We start from the raw sequence: 25,576 nt of genomic DNA, 5'->3' as shown, positions 1-25,576 counted from the left end.
AAAAAACAAAACCATGAATGTGAATTCTGAACAAAAATATTGTCCTAATAATGTAATGTCAATTACAAATTTGTTACGCTCTCTTTTTGTCTAGCCTCTTTTTGTGTAACGTTTTTTTAGTATCACCTGACACCTCATCATGGGCTCGTTTGGACCTATTTTTAGAGAAAGGATCTTTGTTGGATCCTTCAATCATATTCGTTTATCATAAATCGTACGGTCAGTTTTCGTTAAGTACTGTTTATATTCAATTTTAAAAAAATTACAATTATTTCTAACCGCACAATGTACGATGAACGGATGTGATTTGAAGATCTCTGAGATCCTCACTCCTATTTTTAAAATGGCTGAAAGTATTTTTTTGTGAAAATATCTTTAGAACCACTCTTTAGTAAAAATGCAAGTGAGTCCTAAAAAAACACACTTAAATGCTTTATACAAGAAGTACATAACTGACACTTCTTGTAGAAAACACTTTAAGTATTTTTGGAACCCATAAATATTTTCTCCAAAAATGATTTCAATCATTTTAAAAACACTTTCAAACGAGCCTCATGTTATTATCTATTAACTTGTGTCATAGTACATGAATTTGTTTACTGATATTATATTCTAGTTTTGCGTTGTATCAACTATGTGTGTTAATTCATATTATAACACTCAAATTAGTAATACTATATATATGACACTGTAGCAATAACACTTAAAATTGATTCTTTTCGTCACAAACTTACGTATTTGTGTAAATGGAGTTTATTCTTTTCTATTCGTACAACCACTATCTTTCATAAGATTTGAGTTCCTTTTCATAATATAAGAGTTGAATTCATAACCTCTTTTGCTAATACGAAATTTAATTGGATGTCACCAAATTAAATAGTGCTTGAGTCAAAATCAAGAGAGTAATTTATGTATAAATTGTTGCTATTTAGTACTTACCTAGTAATTTGCGAATGCTATCGTTTGACCGAAAGTCCGTCTGATTCTTGGGTCAGTTGGGTCAAAAGGTCAAGGTCATCTTCAACAAGCCTTCACAAAAAGTTTATGTGCAACTTCCATACATCTTTCGACTGCTTGCAAACCAGTCCGGTCACAACCACCACCACCACCAAACAAACACCACGAACTTACCACCACAAAATCCCACTTCGCCACGTGTCTATATTTGATTGGAAATTTGTATTTGTGGTGCATGCAGAAAAGAAATATTTGACCATTAGGTAGTATGCACCAAAGAATGGAAACAATAAGCTAATGGTTTGGTGGTGTTATCTATTGATTAGGTATTGATTTACCTTCATTCCTTTATTGATTTACGCCAAGAGGTATGAGAATAAATTTGTTGTAAATTTGTTATTTTCAAAATTTGAACTTAAAACTTCTCGCATTTTGACTCATTTATTCATGAATATTAGGTCCGAACCTTACATATTTTGTTATGGTACTGTTACGGTTTTCATCCCATATTCAGTCAATGATGTTTATTTGATGTTTTTATCCCTAACGAAGATACACCATGAACGATATGGTTTTGAATCAAGGCGTGTTACGCGCGGCTTACATATTTTAAATGTATTTATATGCGTAAATTGACAAAAGGAAAGTCAAATATTTGAAGTAAATGAATAATTTTAGATCATGCTAGAAGAAACCCTTTATAAATCAATTAAAACAGTTGAATTCACATAATAAAATTGGTTTTTATAGAATTTATATTAAGAATAGAGAAAATAATATTTAATAAACAATTGATTGAATCACATTGTTGATATCTCATTGTAAGGCTAAACCCACTTTCTCCCCCTTAGTGTAGATAATATCTTTTGCTATAAAAAAAACAATCATTTGATAATTAATTCAATCACATTATTATCCGCGTGCGAAATACTTTTTTTATAATTGGCATTACACGCCTCTTAAGATGTTTCAAACGTGTTTAAAAATAAATAAATTAAATAATATTATTGCTAGTCTATTGCGACGTACTAATTATGAAAAAAAAAACAAAAAAAACAAAAAAAAAACTGCATCAAAAAATTAATTATTAGAAAAAGAACAGTTAAAATTACAAAATTACCTTTATATTATTTTATGCATTCTTTTTTGCTACTTTTGATTTTTTTTTTTTGGCTGGGAGGCATTTTGGCCATATAATTTTTTGTCGAACCCGTGCCCCAAAATAATCTTCTTCCTCGGTTCCAGCGTCCTCCAAGAATCTTACTCCGCTCGTTTTTCACATCTTATTACACACCAAACTTTTTTAATTATTTCAGCTTACTGCAAACCTATTTTAATTATTTTCAGTTTACTCCAACCTCTTGTTAATTCAATTCTGTTTAGTACATAAGAGTGTCGGCACAGCAACCTCATCAACCAACAAATGGGGAGTCCTCCAGCGAAGAAAGTCCTGCTCACCTCCAATGGTGACGAGATTTCACAGAGCATTGCCTTCTCTCTGGCCCAACGCGGCTGCAGGTGATTAAATCTCCATGGGCTGAATCAAATGTGAAATTTTGAATTGCGGATTTTCTGGGTCGGATTCCATTTGGGTGCATTTTGTGATTAATCTGACAAATGGGTTTTGAGATTTATTCTGTTCTGTGTATGAAAGATTTGATTTTTTTGGTTTGTTTGTTTGTTTGTGTTCTGAATAAGCAGGTTGGTGTTGATGGGGAAGGAGAGCTGCCTACGGGGTAGTGTGCAGAAAATAACGGGCTCACTGGAGGGTGCGGCGGCGCCAGTGGAGGTGGTGGACGTGGACATCGAGGACGAGAGGGAGGGAACTTTTGATGAGGCGGTGGAGAAGGCATGCAACATCTTGGGCGATTTGGATGCCTTTGTACATTGCTATGCTTACGAAGGTATAAGTTTCTTTCATGACTGCTCTAATCCAATTTCTCTCGGTCGGAGATAATTTGAAAGATGATTTTCCTTTCAAAGAACATTGAATTTAGCGAGTCAACCAATCCAACTCAATAATGAGTGCCAAACGAGGCGAGGAGTAATACTTGGGAGTTGGGACTACATTCCTGTAAAGTGTTAATAAGAAATTGTTCCAATTTGGCATCTTTATTCATCTTTTTTATTCTTTGTGGCTCCCTTGGTATAGTTTGGAAGTATTAGTATTATATGAATATATACGTATATACATACATACATACATATATATACACAGGTCCTTGAAGGAAAATGATCCCCATTTAAAAAAAAAAAATAAGGACACATCTTAACCTTTAGATTTGGCTTTAATGAAATTCTGTGGTTGAGATTAAACCACAAGCCATAGAATCTCAACCATAGGATTTCATTAAAACCAAATCTAATGGTCAAGAAGATGTTCCTATTTTTTTGAAAAATTAATCCTTTCCCTTGAAGGCTTCCTCTGTATATACACACGGACGTTCTTCACCATCTCGTGTTTAGCCTCTTTTTCGTCATGTGCATATGTACAGTTTGTTGCAGATTAATTGAACCTAAGCAGAGCGATCATTACTGGTTTTTTTAACAGGAAAAATGCAAGACCAGCTACAATTAGCTGAGGGTGAATTCAAAAAGATATTGAAGATTAACTTTATGTCTGCGTGGTTTCTGTTAAACGCTGTTAGCAGAAGAATGCGAGATCACAAGTCAGGAGGTTCGATCGTGTTCTTGACCTCGATAATTGGAGCCGAAAGAGGGCTTTATCCAGGAGCTGCTGCTTATAGTGCATGTTCTGCAGGCCTTCAGCAGTTAGCTAGGGTATGTTTATTGTATTCATTCGTGTACATACACTCTGATATAACTGCTGCTGCATATGTTTTCTGAGTAATTTGGAAAATGAACTTTTATACTATCAGTCAGGAGTCAAAACTATCCCCAACCATTCATATCTGTACACGAAAACCAAATTTGCAACCTTGGAGGGTTTTATGTGATTGATCTCACATTAGGCGGCTCGACATAACCAGAATCAAATGAATTTTTAAGGAGATACATTGAGATGTCTCATGATCATGATTGATTTTTACCACGTCTTATTGTGGGATGGGTAGCTGGCAGAATAATTGCTTATGTGTTGGATGGTGTTGGGTCAATTCAAGAAAGATGGAAAAGGGTAAAAGTAGAGAAATATAAGTTGCCACATCGATGAGGAGAAGTCTCATTGAGTTTGCGAGCATAGTCCTAAAGTTTTGATCAGTCAAGAAGCTGCTAGTACTTTGTAGACTGTAGGGCTTTTGAAGTACTTGAACTTCTGTCGTTCTTCTTCATATCAGTTCTACACTTTTAGGTGTATCATCATTGGGACAACCTTGTAAGGTGTCGTTGTTTTGGCATCTCCCAATACAACATTACAATTTACACACCAAAGGCATAAGCGTTGAACAGTTTTTACCACGTTGTTATTGTATTTTGAGGTTGTAAGTTCAATTCAAGATGCCTCTGTTGCATACCTTGAAAACTTTAGTGCATTTTGAACTGCTTGTTGCATATCTCAACTCATAGTACACTGCGCTTTTACTTTTTACGTTTCCTTTTAGTTGAATATTCTGAAATTTTCTCCTGTTGCTATTTTCAGACGTCAGCCCTGGAGATTGGACGATACCAGATTAGGGTCAATGCTATTGCCCGTGGTTTGCATCTACAAGACGAATTTCCAATTTCTGTGGGAATAGAGAGAGCGAAGAAGCAGGTGATGGAGGCAGCTCCATTGGGGAGATGGCTTGATGTTAAAAACGATCTGGCTTCAACTGTCATATATTTAATCAGCGATGATTCACGGTACATGACAGGCACAACAATATTTGTGGATGGGGCACAGTCTCTAACAAGACCTCGGATGCGTTCTTTTATATGATTCTTCTTCCCCTTTTTTTCCTAGCCGTTACTTGGGTCTTATCTATGGTGGATTAGCCATATATTCACATTGGGGAGATGGCTTCATGTTAAAAATAATATATGAATGCTGCATTATGTACGACATAAATGTTCGACTGGGTGTATTTTTTTTTTAAATTAATAAAAATTCTCTTCCTACCGTCGAGATTAAAAAAAAAAAAAGTTAATAGTGAACAATATTTTACATATTTATGCTAAACTAGCTATTTCATGGGACCTTCGGAGAGAGGATTCTGTTTGCGCGCATATATATATATGTATATATATATATATATATATATATATATATATATAACCCTCTATATTATGCACTAGAAAACCATGAATCCAGCCCTAAATTACTTTTCATGATTCGATCAAAGTTAATTAATTAAGGATTATATAATTTTAAATTTAGTCCTTGTTGGACGCGCGACATATGCTCCAACTAATGCAAGATCCAATTGAACTTACTCCAGTTCAAAAGGCGACTGCTGTTAGTCTACGCTTTAACTTTTACCAATTGTGTGTACGTCTATGCACATCCACACTTCCTATTAATAAAATTTCGGTTGTCAACTAAAACTTTCAGGAAATTATCATTGTAATCCTATTTGGACCCAAAATTACACCATCGGCTCAAATAATCGAGGCCGTCGGATGATTAGAGATTTTTCTTAACATTACTATTGTTTTTTTTTTTTTTTTTTTTTTTTTATCATAGTAATTATCTTGAAAATATCCTTAAAGTGTACAGAGTTGTGATACGCGTAAAGCTCCATGCAGAAGAGGTTATGTGAAATGCCGTGCAGCATTAGAGTCGTATCTTGCATGCAGAACCACGTGGAACAATACCACAATGGTGCAATTAATATTGGATGATCAGCATGTGGATATGCCTTTTGGATTAATCAAAATGAGATGATGTGATGGGATCAGGGTGGTTTCGCAGATAATGCAAAACTATCAACCATGGAGAAAGAGAAGTTTCGGTTGGAATATAATGCATTCATTTGGACTCTACAAAGCTATCAAGTCGTGCCAAGCAAAAGACAGCTACTATAAATACAAGGTTGCAAACAACATTTGGGGGCCCCTTCAATTCAACACACAAATTGTCCTGTGCAAACCTCTCATACATCTTGAGATTTTTTTATTTTCTTTTTCCGCCAACACACCTTCAGTTTGGATAAACAGCACTATAAAGGCAACCGGTGACATCTTCAGTTTAGATAAACAACACTGTTGTCGTAGAATCAGCCGTTCCCAGAGCACCTTCAGTTTGGATAAACAGCATTGCCTCGAGGCCGACCGATTATCTATCCAAGTCTCGGTCGAGAAGGATTTTCGAATCCTTATTGGTAGGGGTCATCTCATTAGCCATCTCGGCAAAGTGAGGTGTTACAGGTTACTACATTTGGCACATTGAAAGCCGAATTTGATATTGAACTTCGCAGAACTAGCAGCCTTGTCTTTAGGCTCTAGAACCCGAAGGCTGAGGCGTGTTCCTTCCCTGGCCGCAGTCGCAAGATCAAGAAGTCAACAGCGCGCTCAACGCAACATCAACACATTTTACTCCTCGGCCGAGCTCGACCGATGAGTTGGCACGCCCCGCACACAAACGAATGACGTAGTTAGCTTATTAATTACTCGGCCTGCGCACCATGTAGGCTTTGTAGTTTTTTAGGACCAACATTTTGGCACGCCCGGTGGGACCCAGTGCTAAAACTACAAAGTTCATATGATATATCAAGATTCCAATCTGGCTCAACGTAACCGATTGTACGAGCTCCTAAAGGAATTGAAAAAACACAATGAGGAACGAAAAAGATCTTTGCAAGTGGAAAAAGCTCTTCGTGGCCATAGAGAGATGCAAAAGTCATTCGCTTACATGTTGAGAATAAAAGCTCTTGTTACCCTGCAAGAGCAATGGTTAAACGAAGATAGGGCTCGATTTAATGACTAGCTAGATGGAGAATATTTTACTTACGTTTTCGACTATAAATCGATTCCATTTGAGAAATGGTTGGTTGAAAAGACAGGGGGGGCAATTTTCCGCTCCGGCCGTAATCAGACATCGATATAAGAAAATTGTTAATTTGACCAAAGAATAAAGGTCACCTATTTTTTCGGTCGAGATTGAAAGTGTGGTAAGCTTAAAAGAAAATATTCAAGTTTATGAGCCAAAAATTGACTCAGAAAATGATTCGTCAGAGAAGTGTTCCAATGACGAACAAGACCAATACACGACTTCAGACCATAAAACCACATCAATTGATATGATAATTGGAGACATGGTTTTAGACGCCAAAACTATGCCAATTGATATGATTATTGGTGATAAAGCCGATATGGAGAAATCCCGTTCGGCTAAGTTGTTCGAGTTGAAAGCCGAAATTGGCGAAATTATTATGCCCGGGAGGGCATAATAATTGTTCAACACATTTGGCAGCCGATGATAAAAAAATATTTCGCCAAGTCAAAAGTATTTGGGAATGATTTTTTATTCGGCCCTGGAAAAAATCACATTGAAAATTTTGATATAACAAGGTCTCAACTCGGAATAAAACATCGTTGGCCTCCTCCTCTTTATAGTTTGGCCACCTTCGTTTTCTTTTGTTTTTTTTTTTTTAAAAAAAAGAATAAATTATATATTCTTATCCATCTGGCTATTTGAGCCGATGATGCATAAGAAAATAGGGGGCAACGAGGACCTCATGCACCTGACCTCATACAAAACTATATACAACTTTCGGTTGTTTAGGCCGAGGTAATTTTTTTTTTTTTTTTTAGCCGAGCTCGGCAAGATTGATTTTGGCTCTGGTTAGTAAAAAGGAAAACACAAGTGGTTTTACCATCCAGCTTGACAGTGATTGGGACAGGTGGGTTCGGTTGCTAATGTTGTAGGCCATTGGATGCGTGCATGCAAAGTTTTTCCTGGTGATGGCAGACTTCTTCTTCAAAAAAAATGGTTTTACTATTTTCTTTTGGTAGAAGTGAAAAAGGGAAAAAGAAGGATATTTAATTAGATATAGGCTTCAACCTATGAACATGTTGTAGCGTGAGGAATCATGATTTGCTTCCAAGTTGTCAGAATCCATTAGAAAGACGAAAGTTTTTTGGGAGAGCTTGGCCAACACGTCGACCTCGACCTCGACCCGCCTTTCACGAAGGATCTACCGCGACTCGAGGTGACCAATTTTTACTACACGTTGGAGGACATATTGTTCGAGGAGGTCGAGAAAAAAATTGGGCCTGATTGTTTATCATTTATCTTCGACCATGGGTTGTTCTTTGGTCAAAAGAAGCCATGACCATGTTCTCTTGACAAGTTACTAAGAATCAAGTGCACAGCGATAGGTTCCTCTCGACTTGATAAGTAGACGGCCGAAGTACTTCTGATTGGCTGGACGGTCGAAGTACTCCTGATTGGTTGGACGCTCGAAGTACTCCTGATAGGTTGGACGGTCGAAGTACTCCTGATTGGTTGGACAGTTGAAGTACTCTTGATTGGTTGGAGAGACTTAATTTCCTTAACCATTCGGGTTGCGAGCCGAAGTTTAAGGAAACTGGGGGGCAATGTTTGGACCTAAAATTACGCCATCGACTCAAATAATCGAGGCCGTTGGATGATTAGAGATTTTTCTTAACATTACTATTGTTTTTTTTTTTTAATCATAGTAATTATCTTGAAAAATATCCTTAAAGTGTACAGAGTTGTGATACACGTAAAACTCTATGCAAAAGAGGTTATGTGAAATGCCGTGCAGCATTAGAGTCGTATCTTGCATGCAGAACCCCGTGGAACAATACCACAAGGTTGCAATTAATATTGGATGATCAGCATGTGGATATGCCTTTTGGATTAGTCAAAATGAGGTGATGTGATGTGATGTGATCAGGGTGGTTTCGCAGATAATGCAAAACTATCAACCATGGTATTTTAATTATCATGCATGCATGGTTGCACTTGGACCAATATACTGGAGAAAGAGAAGTTTCGGTTGGAGGCCACGCATGTGGGAAGATATATTTAATCTTTTCAAGGAAAATTAAGAGATAGCCTTTATCATATCTTGGAGACATTGGACGGCTAAGGTGATGGGACACAAGTTTGAGTCAAGTGATGTTCTACAAAGTTAGAGCGACAATTAGACTCTACAAAGCTATCAAGCCATGCCAAGCCAAAAACAGCTACTATAAATATAGGGTCGCAGATAACCCTCTATATTATGCACTAGAAAACCATGAATCCAGCCCTAAATTACTTTTCATGATTCGATCAAAGTTAATTAATTAAGGATTATATAATTTTAAATTCCGTCCTTGTTGGACGCGCACAAATGCTCCAACTAATGCAAGATCCAATTGAACTTACTCCAGTTCAAAAGGCGACTGTTGTTAGTCTACGCTTTAACTTTTACCAATTGTGTGTACGTCTATGCACATCCACACTTCCTATTAATAAAATTTCGGTTGTCAACTAAAACTTTCAGGAAATTATCATTGTAACCCTATTTGGACCCAAAATTACACCATCGGCTCAAATAATCGAGGTCGTCGGATGATTAGAGATTTTTCTTAACATTACTATTGTTTTTTTTTTTTAACCATAGTAATTATCTTGAAAATATCCTTAAAGTGTACAGAGTTGTGATATGCGTAAAGCTCCATGCAGAAGAGGTTATGTGAAATGCTGTGCAGCATTAGAGTCGTATCTTGCATGCAGAACCACGTGGAACAATACCACAATGATGCAATTAATATTGGACGATCAACATGTGGATATGCCTTTTGGATTAATCAAAATGCGATGATGTGATGGGATCAGGGTGGTTTCGCAGATAATGCAAAACTATCAACCATGGAGAAAGAGAAGTTTCGGTTGGAATATAATGCATTCATTTGGTCAGGCCACGCATGTGGGAAGATATATTTAATCTTTTCAAGGAAAATTAAGAGAGCTTTTATCATATCTTGGAGACCTTGGACGGCTAAGGTGATGGGACACAAGTTTGAGTCAAGTGATGTTCTACAAAGTTAGAGCGACAATTAGACTCTACAAAGCTATCAGGAAATTATCATTGTAACCCTATTTGGACCCAAAATTACACCATCAGCTCAAATAATCGAGGCCGTTGGATGATTAGAGATTTTTCCTAACATTACTATTGTTTTTTTTTTTTTAATCATAGTAATTATCTTGAAAAATATCCTTAAAATGTACAGAGTTGTGATACGCGTAAAGCTCTATGCAGAAGAGGTTATGTGAAATGTCGTGCAACATTAGAGTCGTATCTTGCATGGAGAACCCCGTGGAACAATACCACAAGGTTGCAATTAATATTGGATGATCAGCATGTGGATATGCCTTTTGGATTAGTCAAAATGAGGTGATATGATGTGATGTGATCAGGGTGGTTTCGCAGATAATGCAAAACTATCAACCATGGTATTTTAATTATCATGCATGCATGGTTGCACTTGGACCAATATAGTGGAGAAAGAGAAGTTTCGGTTGGAGGCCACACATGTGGGAAGATATATTTAATCTTTTCAAGGAAAATTAAGAGATAGCCTTTATCATATCTTGGAGACATTGGACGGCTAAGGTGATGGGACACAAGTTTGAGTCAAGTGATGTTCTACAAAGTTAGAGCGACAATTAGACTCTACAAAGCTATCAAGCCATGCCAAGCCAAAGACAGCTACTATAAATATAGGGTCGCAAATAACATTTGGGGCCCCTCCAATTCAACACACAAATTGTACTGTGCAAACCTCTCAAACATCTTGAGATTTTTTTTTATTTTCTTTTTCCGCCAACACACCTTCGGTTTGGATAAACAGCACTATGAAACCAATCGGTGACATCTTCAGTTTGGATAAACATCACTGTTGCTGTAGAATCAGGCATTCCCGGAGCACCTTCAGTTTGGATAAACAGCACTGCGTCGAGACCGACTGGTTATCTATCCAAGTCTCGGTCGAGAAGGATTTTTGAATCCTTATTAGCAGATGTCATCTCATTAGCCATTTCAGTGAAGTGAGGTGTTACAGGTTATAACATTTGGCACATTGAAAGTCGAATTTGATATTGAACTTCTCAGAACTAGCAGCCTTGTCTTCAGGCTCTAGAACCCGAAGGCCGAGGCATGTTCCTTCCTCGGCCGCAGTCGCAAGATCAAGAAGTCAGCAGTGCGCTCAACGCAACATCAACATATTTTACTCCTCGGCTGACAAGTTGGCACACCCCGCACATAACCGAATGACGTAGTTAGCTTATTAATTACTCGGCCTGCGTGCCAATTAGGCTTTGAAGTTTTTTAGGACCAACAAACCCCCTCATCAAAACTGAATTCAATTAAAAAATACGGGCAATTTAGTAATTATATGAACATAAATTTTGCTGATTTTTATAGCAACCTCACAGCCAGGTTAATATAACATGCCCTACTTAAAAATTAAAAATAAAATAAAAAGTATTCCCATGTTAGAAGAAACCACTCATCATTATCCCAATTTTCATAACAGATTTTTTTAGAATTTCTTTAGATGCTTGAGAAGCTTCACAACATCTGCACGTGCCTTCCAATCTGATCAAATAAAAGTTATCAAAATATCAGCAAAAAAAAAAAAAAAAAGAAAGAAAAAAGGAATAAGAAGAAGATAAAAGTAAAACCAAATACCAAAATACAAAAAGGAAGAAACAAACAACATGGTTTGCCAGATAAAACCTAGAAACCTAAGTTTTGAAGCTAGAAGCCAGAGCACAACTGGAACTTTGGCTTAAGTCTATTTTGAAGAGTAAAAATGTTTCCCAAGTAAAACATAATTGGCTTAAGTCTATTTTGAAGAGATTGAGGTCAATTGACATGTATGAGTGATTTCATGCCAAAGCAATAACCAGATTTATAAGACTGAACTTTATCAAAGCACATAGTTGAAGTGTTATCTAATATATATCACATTGCATTTTGGTGTGTGCATTTGTGTTTACATCTAAGGTCTTACTAGTTGAATTGCCAAGGCAAGCCGACGTTTGTAGCCACCACTTAGGGAATGAGGATCTCTATCCAATGAGATGCCACTTAAACCAACCCACGCAATCAGTTAAAACTAATGAATTCTTTTTTAGAATAATCAAATCAATCTTGATACGCAATCAGTTAAAACTACAGATTGGGGTTTTCGAAAATTCACACTCCCAAAATTTGGACTTGATACTTGCCTTGGACGTTATTTAGGTGCGAATCCGGCTGCTGGTTGGCGCGCTTTCCGCCCTGTTAGGGGGTTGAAGGCGACGACGGAGGAGCTTGCCATGTGTTTGTGAGAGTGGACAATTAATGGAGGGTTGTGGGGTTTGTCAAATTCAGTCGAACACAAATGGAGCACAATACCGTTGGATTTGCGCTCTGAAGCGTTTTAGGTAGGTGGATTTGTGGAAGCAGGATTCCTTCATCATGTTCCTATCACCTTCGCTTTCTTCCTCTCACATTTTGGTTTTGGGTAAATTACATTTTACTCCTTCGGATTTAGGTGCGATTGCAACCTCATACAACATCTTTAAAACATTTTAAGTTCATACACAAAATTTTATTTTATTGCAGTTTCATACATCCGTTAATTAAACCATTAGTTTGACCGTTAAGTAATGACGTGGCAAATACATGACCCACATATTTGATAACGTGGCGTATAAAAAAATAATTTGTTAACAAAAAACAATTTAAAAAAAAAACAAAAAGGGGCCTATCCCATTCTCTCACCTGAGACCTCCATCACCATCTCCTTCTTTCTCCACCACCACCACCCATCCCACCACACAATTATGTTAATCCTTCCCCTCTTAATCCCTAATAGTTCCAGATTATCAAAGTTGAAATTCGCACAACCAATAATTTGAAACCAAATATATGATTCCCAAATCTTGACACATGGCACGGTGTCGATTGACTCCTTCGACACCGGTGGCGATTGTCCTTGCCACCCAACCGCTACAGCAATGAGTATAGGTTCGATTATCTTTCGTTCACCGCCATGCATTGATGAGGTCGATTCCTTCCTGCGAGGTTCGTCTTTTCGGGTTTTCTCCATAGGTCTTCCAATCGGGTGTCGCGGCAGAGGTGGTTGCACCTAAGATTAAAGGCATGAGCACAGAGAGAGCTCTTGATCTCGACCCTTCCTCACGACCCAGTCGAAAAGGGAAGCTAATTCAGACGCAAACTCAGCTTAGGATCTAGGAAATTTTATGGGTTTTTTTTTTCGGATTGAGAGTGAAAAATGAGAGAAAATTTTAGGGAGATTTGGGGAAGACGAAGAATCAGAAAAAAAAAATTGGAAAATCTGGGAATGGGGTTTAGGGATTGTGGGGGGAGGATTAACATGGTGGTTGCATGGCATGGGTGGTGGTGGTGGATTTTTCACAGTCAAACTTAGCAGCCGAAGAACACGGAGGAGAGATAAGTCAGCTGAAGAAAAAGTCTCGAGCTTTCCCGAGAAAATGGTCAATCAGAGAAATCTCCAAAAACCCAATTCAGAAAATGCCACGATTTTCCAATCCCCTATGGGTTTCCGGGAAAGTTTCCAACTTGGTCCTTCGAATTGAGCTCCAGAACGTGAACAAGCAACTGGGTTTTGGGTTTCGGATTTCGGGTCGGGTTTTATCATCCGTGATCTAAGGAAGAGTGATAGGGGTTTAGGGCAGTAAGGTGATGAGAAATGGGAGAAAATGCAGTAGCTTTGCACACATCTATCAACTCTGTATAGACATTGGAGAGAGAAGGAAATGGTGATGGAGGTCTGGGGTGGGAGAAGGGGATGGACCCCTTTTTGTTTTGTTTTAATTTAACTTTTTTGTTTAAGCTGTTTTTTGTTAACAAATTATTTTTTATACTCCACGTCATCAAATATGTGGGTCATTCATTTACCACATCATCACTTAACGGTAAAACTAACGGTTTAACTAACAGATGTATGAAACTGCAAGAAAATAAAAGTTTATGTATGAGATTGAAATGTTTTAAAGATGCTGCATAAGGTTGCAATTGCACCCAAACTCAAGGAGGTAAAATATAATTTACCCTTTGTTTTTTATCCTTAGAATTGGATCCGCTTCGGAACTTAGTGTCTAGAGCCTAGAGATCAAATCATCTGGGTCGTTGATTAGTGTGTAAAAGAAATCAGAGCCGTTGGTTTTGTGTGGTGGCAAGGAAAATGAGTTCATGGGGACCTTGGATTGAATTTGTGCGGCCCAGATAAATTGATTCCTAAGCTCCGGACATTAAAGTTCGGGACAAATCCAATTCCTTTATCTTTTTATCGCTATAAAAAATTAATATAAAATATTTACGTAACTTAATCGTAACCATTCAAATATTAAAAAAAAATTTTAAAAAAAAGAATTTTTTTTTTTAGTAAAACAAAAGGAAGAGAAATTAAAGGGGAAAAAAATCCTCTTCCGAATTTGTGGCCTTTGAGAGTTTGAATATTTGAATTTTTTTTTTTTTTTCACAATAGCATATTTTATTTAAACTATTTATGATTATGGAGATTCGAACATTCACTACATTGGAGGAGCCTCACGGGAGCTTCACGAGTCGTGAGTTGCTATCTATATATTTCTAAATTAATTAGTTTTTATTTTGTATAATGTACCCTTAAGTTTGAGTTTGGAATTATAGATAAGAGAAGAAACCATAATAATCCATTGCATTTGCATAAATGGGTTGTCATCTGTTGGGGATCCAGATTTCGGACGTTGGGGCAGTGTTAAAAGTCTGAGTTTTGTAATAGAAACATAGCGAAAAACGCACAAAAAGTTTATTTCTTCTAATACTCGATGGACTTGTTGTCGACGTGTCATCATATTATGTACATGTCAACATATATTCACATATGTCGAAGTAATCTGATAATTGCTATCCAGAGAATTCATCGAGTGTTCTTGACGTAATCTGTTGAGTGGATATATCATATGCCTAATAGGCACTACACCAAATATTTGACGGACACAAGAGAAATCTATACTAAAAATATTTGAAAGGTCCTCAATGTGTATTTTTTGAAATATGAGTGATTTTATAAGTTTAGAACCATCTTGATCCGAATGCACAATATTTAAATGTAGGCATTGTCCCACATTTACCCGCATTTAAATGTGGGTAAGAACAAAATTAAAAAAATGCGGGTATGGTACCATTTTCCAATTATTTATTTGTATCTCACTAACGTGATACCAGTCCGCACTTGTTGATCATAATTTAATCATTTACATTGACGTAACTTAAAAAATGGCCCTTCAGTCCCAAGCCAATTGGCAAATAAACAATCAACAATGCTTGGCTTACAAATTTGTGAATTAATTCCTCTTCGAAACACTTTATTGCCACTCATAACACTTCTTATTCACGATTAAAATCATTCTTAAGTCACTATGTACAATTATTTATAATAAATTTAAAGTTATTTAGTCAATTAACTGGAGTAAGTAAATAAATGGTATATCAACCATACAATTTGATAATTAAATTATCTAATTTCTTGATTTTAGTTTTTAACAAATATTTAATAATTTATAATATGATTAGTTTTGGTCATAACCACAAAGTTTTGGACATTGGCTGCAAAGTGTTTAAAGCAGAAATTTATTCACAATTGTAGTGAAGCCAATATTATTCACAATGGTAACACATACATGTGTTTAAACGGATCGACTATAACAATGTGATCTTTTACCATATTCAAATTGAATTTTTCTTCTTAATTATAGTGTAGATGAATTAATATAAAAACCACTTGTATTAAAAAAAAATTAAAAAAAGGGGGGTTAGGCAACTGGGAGGATCCCTTTCCACCGAATTCACCTAATTAGGGATCCGAACTGTTGGATTTTGATTTAACGGCTACAGTTATTATAACTTTTAAGTGAGCCCCTGTTTATAGCAATTGAATCAAATTTCAATGGTCCGGATCCCGAACTAGGTGAATTTGGTGGAAAGGGATCCAGAGGCAACTGAAAATAAAAATGGAGTAGAATAGAAAACAAGAAATGGATTGTTGTCACTCTTTTTCTTTGACCTAGCCTTTCATGTTTCACTCTTTTTTTCTGTTTGGTGATGCTAATATTAAATACGTAGAAGTAGCTAGGCAAGAAGCACGCTTGCATACAAACGCGTATCAATTTGAACGACTGGACTCAAAAAAAAAAAAAACAAAAACATGAATGTGAATTCTGAACAAAATATTGTCCTAATAATATAATGCCAATTACAAATTTGTTTAGTTATATGTCAATTAGGTCTAAGTCAAATCCTTTGTTTTCTTCTTTTTCCTCCAATTGGCTTGACATTGCCGGAAATTCAAAAATATTCTTTTGTCTAGCCTTTTTTTTATGTATACTTTTTTCAGTATGACCTGACACCTCATCATGGGCTCGTTTAGAACGGTTTCTAAAATGACTAAAATTGTTTTTTGTGAAAATATTTTTGAAAATAATTTTTAGTAAAAATGCAAGTAAAACATGAAAAAAATAATATTACTTCTTGTAGGAAGCACTTTAAGTGTTTTTAGAACCCATAAATTTGTTCTCTAAAAGTGTTTTTAGTCATTTTAAAAGTACTTATAAACAAACTCTATGTTATCATCTATTAACTTATGTAATAGCATGTGAATTTATGTACTAGTACTATATTCTAATTATGTGTTGTATCAACCATATGCGTTAATTTATATTAGAACACGCTAATTAATAGTGTTATATATGGCCGTCTGACAATAATATTGAAAATTTTATTATTTTCGCCGTAAATCTCACGTATTTGTGCAAAAGAAGTCTACTCTTTTCTATTCGTACAACCACTATCTTTCGTAAGATTTGAGTTCCTTCTCATAATATAATAGTTGAATTCATAACCTCTTTTGCTAATAAGAAATTTAATTGGATGTCACCAAATTAAATAGTGCTTGAGTCAAAATCAAGAGAGAAATTTACGTATAAATTGTTGCTATTTAGTACTTACCTAGTAATTTGCGAATGCTATCGTTTGACCGAAAGCCCGTCTGATTCTTGGGTCAGTTGGGTCAAAAGGTCAAGGTCATCTTCAACAAACCTTCACAAAAAGTTTCAATGCAACTTCCATACATCTAACGACTGCTTGAAAACCAGTTCGGTCACAACGACCACCATCACCACCACCAAACAAACACCACGAACTTACCACCACAAAATCCCACTTCGCCACGTGTCTATATTTGATTGGAAATTTGTATTTGTGGTGCATGCAGAAAAGAAATATTTGACCATTAGGTAAATATAGACCAAAGAATGGAAACAATAAGCTAATGGTTTGGTGTTGTTATTTATTGATTAGGTAATTAAATTTGTCATTTTCAAAATTTGAACTTAAAATTTCTCATATACTGACTCATTTATTTATGAATATTAGGTACGAACCTTACATATTTTGGTACGGTACTGTTAGGGTTTTCATCCCTTATTCAGTCAATGATGTTTATTTGATGTTTTTATCCTTAACGAAGATACACCACGAATGATATGATTTTGGAGCGAATATTTATGAAAACATAGTTTTAGGTAATTTGTGAATAAATAGTTGTCGGTATCACCAAACTTTAATTTAATTACAATATTATCACCGCATCCACATACAATATATTTATAATACAGTTATCGCTCCATTGTTTTTGTCTTTGTTAAAACTTTATGAAGTGTTTTCCATTACATATTTTTTTAAACTCAGAAGAAGTTAACTAGTCAACCATCAACAGCGGCATATGAAAAATTAATATTTTGTCCCAAAAAAAAAGGATGAGTTAATACATTATATGTCGTAATACAAATGGAAAGTAGCAAACCGGTTTTTAACCTTATATTGCGTAGCCAATACCATCACAATCTACAGGTTCGAAACCGGATCCCCTCTTAAGCTTAGGAGGCTGAACCTCCTGAGTAAAGGATCTGGGCATTTAAAATTTGATCCAATGGCTACAAACTTGAAATTCCTCTCAAAGTTATAATAATTGCAGCCGTTGGATCTAACTTCTAAAGATCTGTGTTTTGATTCGGATATAAATCTGCACGACAGCGCTGAAATTACAGCCGTTGCAGAAACAAAGAATAAATATTTAATAATAATATCCATCTTCTTCCGCTTTCAGCGTCCTCCAAGAATCTAACTCCGCTCGTTTTTCACATCTTCTTATTACACTCCAACCGTTTTTTATTATTTGAGTTTACTCCAAACCTATTTCAATTATTTTCAGTTTACTTCAACCTCTTTTTAATTCAATTCTGTTTAGTATATAAGAGTGTCGGCAGAGCAACCTCATCCTTAATTATATCAGCCAACAAATGGGGAGTCCTCCTGCGAAGAAAGTCCTGCTCACCTCCAATGGTGACGAGATTTCACAGAGCATCGCCTTCTCTCTGGCCCAACGCGGCTGCAGGTGATTAAATCTCCATGGGCTGAATCAAATGTGAAATTTTGAATTTCTGGTTTTCTGGGTCGGATTCCATTTGGGTGCATTTTGTGATTAATCTGACAAATGGGTTTTGAGATTTATTCTGTTCTGTGTATTAAAGATTTGATTTTTTGGTTTGTTTGTTTGTTTGTTTGTGTTATGAATAAGCAGGTTGGTGTTGATGGGGAAGGAGAGCTGCCTACGGGGTATTGTGCAGAAAATAACGGGCTCACTGGAGGGTGCGGTGGCGCCGGTGGAGGTGGTGGACGTGGACATGGAGGACGAGACGGAGGGAATTTTTGATGAGGCGGTGGAGAAGGCATGCAGCATCTTGGGCAATTTGGATGCATTTGTGCATTGCTATACTTACGAAGGTAAAAGTTTCCTTCATGACTGCTCCAATCCATTTTCTCTCGGTCGGAGATAATTTGAAAGATGATTTTCCTTTCAAACAACATTGAATTTAGTGAGTTATCCAATCCAAATCAATAATGTGTGCCAAACGAGGCGAGGAGTAATACTTGAGACTCCATTCGTGTAAAGTGTTAATAAAAAATTGTCACAATTTGGCATCTTTATTCATCTTTTTGATTCTTTGTGGCTCCCTTGGTATAGTTTGGAAGTATTAGTATTATAAAATATGAACATATACATCTGATTAGTTATTTAGCAAGTGGAACTTGGTGTGGCCATGGTAACAGTAATAGTATAGTACGGCAAAAAATGCTGATGTGGAATTGACCTTTTGTAAGTTTGACAAACATGACAGTAACTTTTTTGGGGAAGATTTTCAATTTTTTCTTGGAAATCTGTTGATCCCGTGTTAAAACATGTTTAACATATTTTTTTTTATATACGGACGTTCTTCACCATCTCGTGTTTAGCCTCTTTTTTGTCATGTGCATATGTACAGTTTGTTGCAGATTAATTGAACCTAAGCAGAGCGATCATTACTGTTTTTTTTAACAGGAAAAATGCAAGACCAGCTACAATTAGCTGAAGGTGAATTCAAAAAGATAATGAAGATTAACTTTATGTCTGCATGGTTTCTGTTAAACGCTGTTGGCAGAAGAATGCGAGATTACAAGTCAGGAGGTTCAATCGTGTTCTTGACCTCGATAATTGGAGCCGAAAGGGGGCTTTATCCAGGAGCTGCTGCTTATAGTGCATGTTCGGCAGGGCTTCAGCAGTTAGCTAGGGTATGTTTATTGGATTCGTTCGTGTACATACACTCTGATATAACTACTGCTGCATATGTTTTCTGAGTAATTTTGGAAAATGAACTATTATAGTATCAGTCAGGAGTCAAAACTATCCCAACCATTCATATCTGTATACGAAAACCAAATTTGCAACCTTGGTTTTGCAGGGTTTTATGTGATTGATCTCTCATTAGGTGGCTCGACATAACCACAATCAAATTAATTTTTAAGGAGATACACTGAGATGTCTCATGATCATGATTGATTTTTGTCACGTCTTATTGTGGGATGGTTAGCTAAAAGAACAATTGCTTATGTGTTGGATGGTGTTGGGTCAATTCAAGAGAGATAGAATAGGGTACAAGTAGAGAAATATAAGTTGCCACATCGATGAGGAGAAGTCTCATTGAGTTTGTGAGCATAGTCCTAAAGTTTTGATCAGTCAAGAAGCTGCTAGTACTTTGTAGACTGTAGGGCTTTTGATGTACTTGAACTTCTGTCGTTGTTCTTCATATCAGTTCTACACTTTTAGGTGTATCATCATCGGGACAACCTTGTAAGGTGTCGTTGTTTTGGCATCTCCTAATCCAACATTACGATTTACACACCAAAGGCATAAGCATTGAACGGTTTTTACAACGTTGTTATTGTATTTTGAGGTTGTAAGTTCAATTTAGGATGCCTCTGTTGCATACCTCCAAAACTTTAGTGCATTTTGAACTGCTTGTTGCATATCTCAACTCATAGTACACTGTGCTTTTACTTTTTATGTTTCATTTTTGTTGAGTATTCTGAAAATTTCTCCTGTTGCTATTTTCAGACGTCAGCCCTGGAGATTGGACGATACCAGATTAGGGTCAATGCTATTGCCCGTGGTTTGCATCTACAAGACGAATTTCCAATTTCTGTGGGAATAGAGAGAGCAAAGAAGCAGGTGATGGAGGCAGCTCCATTGGGGAGATGGCTTGATGTTAAAAACGATCCGGCTTCAACTGTGATATATCTAATCAGCGATGGGTCACGGTACATGACAGGCACAACAATATTTGTGGATGGGGCACAGTCTCTAACTAGGCCTCGGATGCGTTCTTTTATGTGATTCTTCTCCTTTTTTTTCCTAGTGAGGTAATGTAATGTGATCCATTCAAAATTTCGCGATTCATATGGAACAGAGTGAAAAAACACTGCTTCTGAATTGTGGATTGTAAGGGCTGGTTTGATATTCCTGTACTTTGAAATAAAACTGTTTCTGCTGTGACGTGAGAATAAACTCTTTTTGTTGCTTCACATTTTTAGTTTTTTTTTTTTGGCCTAAAACTGTGAAAATAAGTTGTTTTTAAGTGTTTGCCAAACATCTTTTTGAGCTTTAACTTTTTTTTATATTCACTTTTTATAAAAGTACCTCAGTATCAAACCAGTACTAAGGGTGCTTAATTTTGAAGCATTCTGAGGCTCAAAATCTCAAATATGACTGCTTTCGCTGTGGTTTCATGATCAGTGATAAGAATGTGCAAACAACCTTTTAGTTTTGGGATGGAAATAAGTTCGAATGGACTGGTCCTCTTTTCATGCTCAAGCAGCAGAGCTGCAGAGGTTAAAAGTTCCAGTAAGATTCCGTCATCTGGTTATCTCGACGTTTGAAGACATGAAGAAACGAGCTTGTATGGCAAGTAGGGAAAAGAATCCGGCAAGGATCCTGGGGATCCTAGAGATCCCGTGATCATGACTGTTCATCGTATATCGTGCGGTCAGTTTTCGTTAGATACTATTTATATTAAATTTTTAATTTTAAAATAATTTTTGACCGTATAATGCACGATAAATGGTCCTGATCACAGAATCCTTTGGACTCATAAGAAAAAAATCCAACGAGGATCCTTTTCCGGAAAGTAGGTGACTGCATTTTCTCTGCGTCTGTCTAGAAATTATTAGGGTGTCTACCTTTTTGTCACAGATTGTTGAATTTACAACCGCCTTTCTGGTACATTACCATCATTCATTAATCCCGTTTGTCAATTCGAATTATCAAAGTACTTGAATAAACAGAGAAATACTTACAAACATGAGTTTTTACAAACGATAAATAATTGGGAAATTTTATTTAAACCCATCTAACATATTTCTACATTTAACTTACTCTTTGCATCCATTTAATTTTTAACTAAACTATTAGTAACTCTTTAAATTCAAATTTAATACCTAATATACCCCTATATACCCAATTCAATATATGAATTTATTTTTACACCCATTTGATTTTTAGAAGCTAAATTTGATGGGAGGAAGCTCCTCCTGTAATTTGTTCCATGGCAAGGAAGTGGTCTGGAATTCGTACCACCAATCTGAACTTGGAGAAATTTTTAGGAGTGCCGGGAACACCATGTGTCATGGTGTTCCCGGCACTCCTAAAAATTTCTCCTGAACTTGATTTCTTTGGTCTGGCCCTGTACTTATTCCACAGGACACTCCCACCAAGACTTGTCATGGTGTTCCCGGCACTCCTAAAAATTTCTCCTGAACTTGATTTCTTTGGTCTGGCCCTGTACTTATTCCACAGGACACTCCCACCAAGACTTTACATGGGGCCGCCATGCTCCTTGACAGGCCACACAAACAAACTAGGATCAGTGGATGCTTTTGTGGCAGGTGACTCCATGCACCTTTTTGGAATGTTGAGTTCTTCAACATAAGGGAGAATGTCATCACAAGTTTGAAATTGCTGATCATATCGAAGTCAGATCATGGTTTTCTAATTGCAACTCATGGTTTGCCAATTCATAAATTGAAATCAAACGAACAAAAAATTCATAAATTGAGTCATACCTTGGTTGGAGGATTTAAAACTTCAAAATCACTATCCATCAATAAAAAAAACTTATTTTTCTCTATGAGAGCTATTAGGGTTTTAGTTAGAATGAACGTAGAATAAACAAAGAGTGATCGTAGGGTTTAATTACAATGTTTGGGTTTATTGATAAATTTGAGTTTTATTATTAATTTCATTTTGTACTCAATAGGATAAAATAGACAATTAACATTTAAAATTTAAGTTGAGTGTAGAAATAGGTTAGATGGGTTTAAATAAAATTTTCCTAAATAATTTCATCAAAATTATGGTGAGGGGAGAGTTTGAGCCTGTGTTGAAGAGAAAGTTCCTAGCAAACATAACCTTTAAGATGATGAAAAAGGCTTTTAGCTAAAATAGTATTTGAGATTGTCGTAACTTCTCATTTTGGTTCATGAAACTTAAAATCGATAAAAGTGGTCTCTAATATTGTTAACTGTTAATCATTTTATGAAAATTTTCAATTAAATTGAAGAAACCTCCAGTTCAATGGGAGGGGTTGATTTGACAATAATACATTCAATTTAATTGAAATTTATCACATAATAACCAAAATAATCGGTGGTAGACAATTCAGGAACCATTTATATCGATCTGAAATCTTAAACTAAAATGAAGAATTATGCCATTCTCAATTATCATTATGACCAAAAATCTGAGGAAAAATATGTGTTGGAAATAAAAATCAAGGACAAAGGCTCGTGTGCATGATTGTACCATAACATGTGTGGAATTTGACCGTTTGAGGGTTCAACATCTTTTGAAGAAAAATTCCAAATAATTTAAGTTTTGCTTTTCATATTTGTTTATTATGGAGGGCTGCGCGGAGAGTTCCAATCAAGTGAACCCATTTTGTCCGAATTCAAACACGTCTTTGTATTTGTGACTCTATCTTAGACCAAATTAATCAGCTTTCGATTTACTGGTGAATGCCTAAACGAGATTAGTGTTTCTGTTTTAAAATTTGGTTCCAGACTCTCCAGAGTTTGAGTTTTTGTTTAGTCTAAAAAATATTTAAGAAGGCAAAACTAGTGATGGATTGTTTTCATGAATAGAATATAACTCTTCAATTCACTTAACCTAGATTCAAATTCTTTTTAATCTAGATTAATTAATATACTAATATCACTTGTAATTAAGAAATAAAAATTAAAAAGATTTTATATCGAACATATGTCATTTGGCGATGTACTTATAAGTTATATCTCAAATGTTTAATCCTGGTACACAAAAGTGCATTATATTATCAATTTTTTAAGGGCTCACCTTGTACAGTTGCGGATATACAAAAAAATATATATATGTAATGAACATATTTTTTTCATAAAAAAAAAATAGTTATGAAAATACTATTCTAGAAGATCTGGATGCTGGCTACCATTAAAATATAGGTGTTTGTTCTTAAAATGCACATGATAAATAAATTTAAAAAAAAATTATGAATGCTGCATTATGCATTACATAAAGGTTTGACTAGGTATATTTTTTTTAAAATTAATAAAAATTCTCTTCGTACCGTCGAAATTTTTTTTTTTTTAAAATGAAATGTAGGGAACAACATTTTAACCGCACAATACACGATGAATGGTCCCGATCACACAATCCTTAAGATTCCTAAGAAAAAAATCCAACGAAGATCCTTTTCCGGAAAATAGGTGACTGCATTTTCTCTGTGTCTATGTGGAAATTATTAGGGTGCCTACCTTTTTGTCACGGATTGTTGAATTTACAACTGCCTTTCTGGTATATTACCGTCATTCATTAATCCCGTTTGTCAATTCGAATTATCAAAGTACTTGAATAAACAGAGAAATACTTATAAACATGAGTTTTTACAAACGATAAATAATTGGAAAATTTTATTTAAACCCATCTAACTTATTTCTACATCCAATTTACTCTTTGCACCCATTTAATTTTTTACTAAACTATTAGTATTTCTTTAAACTCAAATTTAATACCTAATATACCTCCATATACCTAATATACCTAGTATTTTTACACCCATTTGATTTTTAGAAGCTAAATTTGATGGGAGGAAGCTCCTCCTGTAATTTGTTCCATGGCAAGGAAGTGGTCTGGAATTCGCACCACCAATCTGAACTTGATTTCTTTGGTTTGGCCCCCGTACTTATTCCATTCCACAGGACACTCCCACCAGGACTTTGCGTGGGGCCGCCATGCTCCTTGACAAGCCACCCAAACAAATTAGGATCAGTGATGCTTTTGTGGCAAGTGACTCCGTGCACCTTTTTGGAATGTTGAGTTCTTCAACATAAGGGAGAATGTCATCACAAGTTTGAAATTGATGATCGTATCGAAGTCAGATCATGGTTTTCTAATTGCAACTCATGGTTTGCCAATTCATAAATTGAAATCAAATGAAAAAAAATTCATAAATTGAGTCATACCTTGGTTGGAGGATTCAAAACTTCAAAATCACCATCCATCAATAAAAAAAACTTATTTTTCTCTATGAGAGCTATTAGGGTTTTAGCTAGAATGAACGTAGGATAAACAAAGAGTGATCGTAGGGTTTAATTATAGTGTTTGGGTTTATTGATAAATTTGAATTTTATTATTAATTTCATTTTGTACTTAATAGTAATTATGCAATAAGATAAAATAGACAATTAACATTTAAAATTTAAGTTGGGTGTAAAAACAGGTTAGATGAGTTTAAATAAAATTTCCCTAAATAATTTCATCAAAATTATGGAGAGGGGAGAGTTTGAGCCCGTGTTGAAGAGAAAGTTCCTAGCAAACATAACCTTTAAGATGACGAAAAGGGCTTTTAGCTAGAATAATATTTGAGATTGTCGTAACTTTTCATTTTGGTTCCTGAAATTTAAAATCGATAGAAATGGTTTCTAAGATTGTTAACTGTTAATCATTTTATGAAAATTTTCAATTAAATTGAAGAAACCACCGGTTCAATGGGAGGAGTTGATTTGACAATAATACCTTCAATTTAATTGAAATTTATCACATAATAACCAAAATAATCGATAGTAGACAATCCAGAAATCATTTATATCGATCTGAAATCTCAAACTAAAATGAAGAATTATGCCATTCTCAATTATCATTATGACAAAAAAACTGAGGAAAAATATGTGTTGGAAACAAAAATCAAGGACAAGGGCTGGTGTGCATGATTGTACCATAACATGTGTGGAATTTGACCGTTTGA

The 25,576-nt window shown here is 35.7% G+C and overlaps 2 protein-coding genes across 2 annotated transcripts; both read left to right on the top strand.

The window, feature by feature from the left end:
• Positions 1 to 2,261: 2,261 nt before the first annotated feature.
• LOC137707857 (uncharacterized) lies at positions 2,262 to 5,010 on the top strand. Its single transcript, XM_068446786.1, has 4 exons — positions 2,262 to 2,475; positions 2,659 to 2,861; positions 3,509 to 3,738; positions 4,556 to 5,010. The coding sequence occupies exons 1-4, from the start codon at positions 2,381 to 2,383 to the stop codon at positions 4,832 to 4,834; spliced, it is 807 nt and encodes a 268-aa protein (XP_068302887.1). The 5' UTR covers positions 2,262 to 2,380; the 3' UTR covers positions 4,835 to 5,010.
• Positions 5,011 to 17,993: 12,983 nt separating this feature from the next.
• On the top strand, positions 17,994 to 20,825 carry LOC137707856 (uncharacterized). The gene is made up of 4 exons (XM_068446785.1): positions 17,994 to 18,321; positions 18,508 to 18,710; positions 19,306 to 19,535; positions 20,359 to 20,825. The coding sequence occupies exons 1-4, from the start codon at positions 18,227 to 18,229 to the stop codon at positions 20,635 to 20,637; spliced, it is 807 nt and encodes a 268-aa protein (XP_068302886.1). The 5' UTR covers positions 17,994 to 18,226; the 3' UTR covers positions 20,638 to 20,825.
• The last annotated feature ends 4,751 nt before the right edge of the window (positions 20,826 to 25,576 follow it).

The sequence above is a fragment of the Pyrus communis genome, chromosome 11, assembly GCF_963583255.1.
Source record: "Pyrus communis chromosome 11, drPyrComm1.1, whole genome shotgun sequence".
Classification (NCBI taxonomy): domain Eukaryota; kingdom Viridiplantae; phylum Streptophyta; class Magnoliopsida; order Rosales; family Rosaceae; genus Pyrus; species Pyrus communis.
Note: the sequence above shows the minus strand (reverse complement) of the source record. Positions and strands in the feature narration are given on the sequence as shown.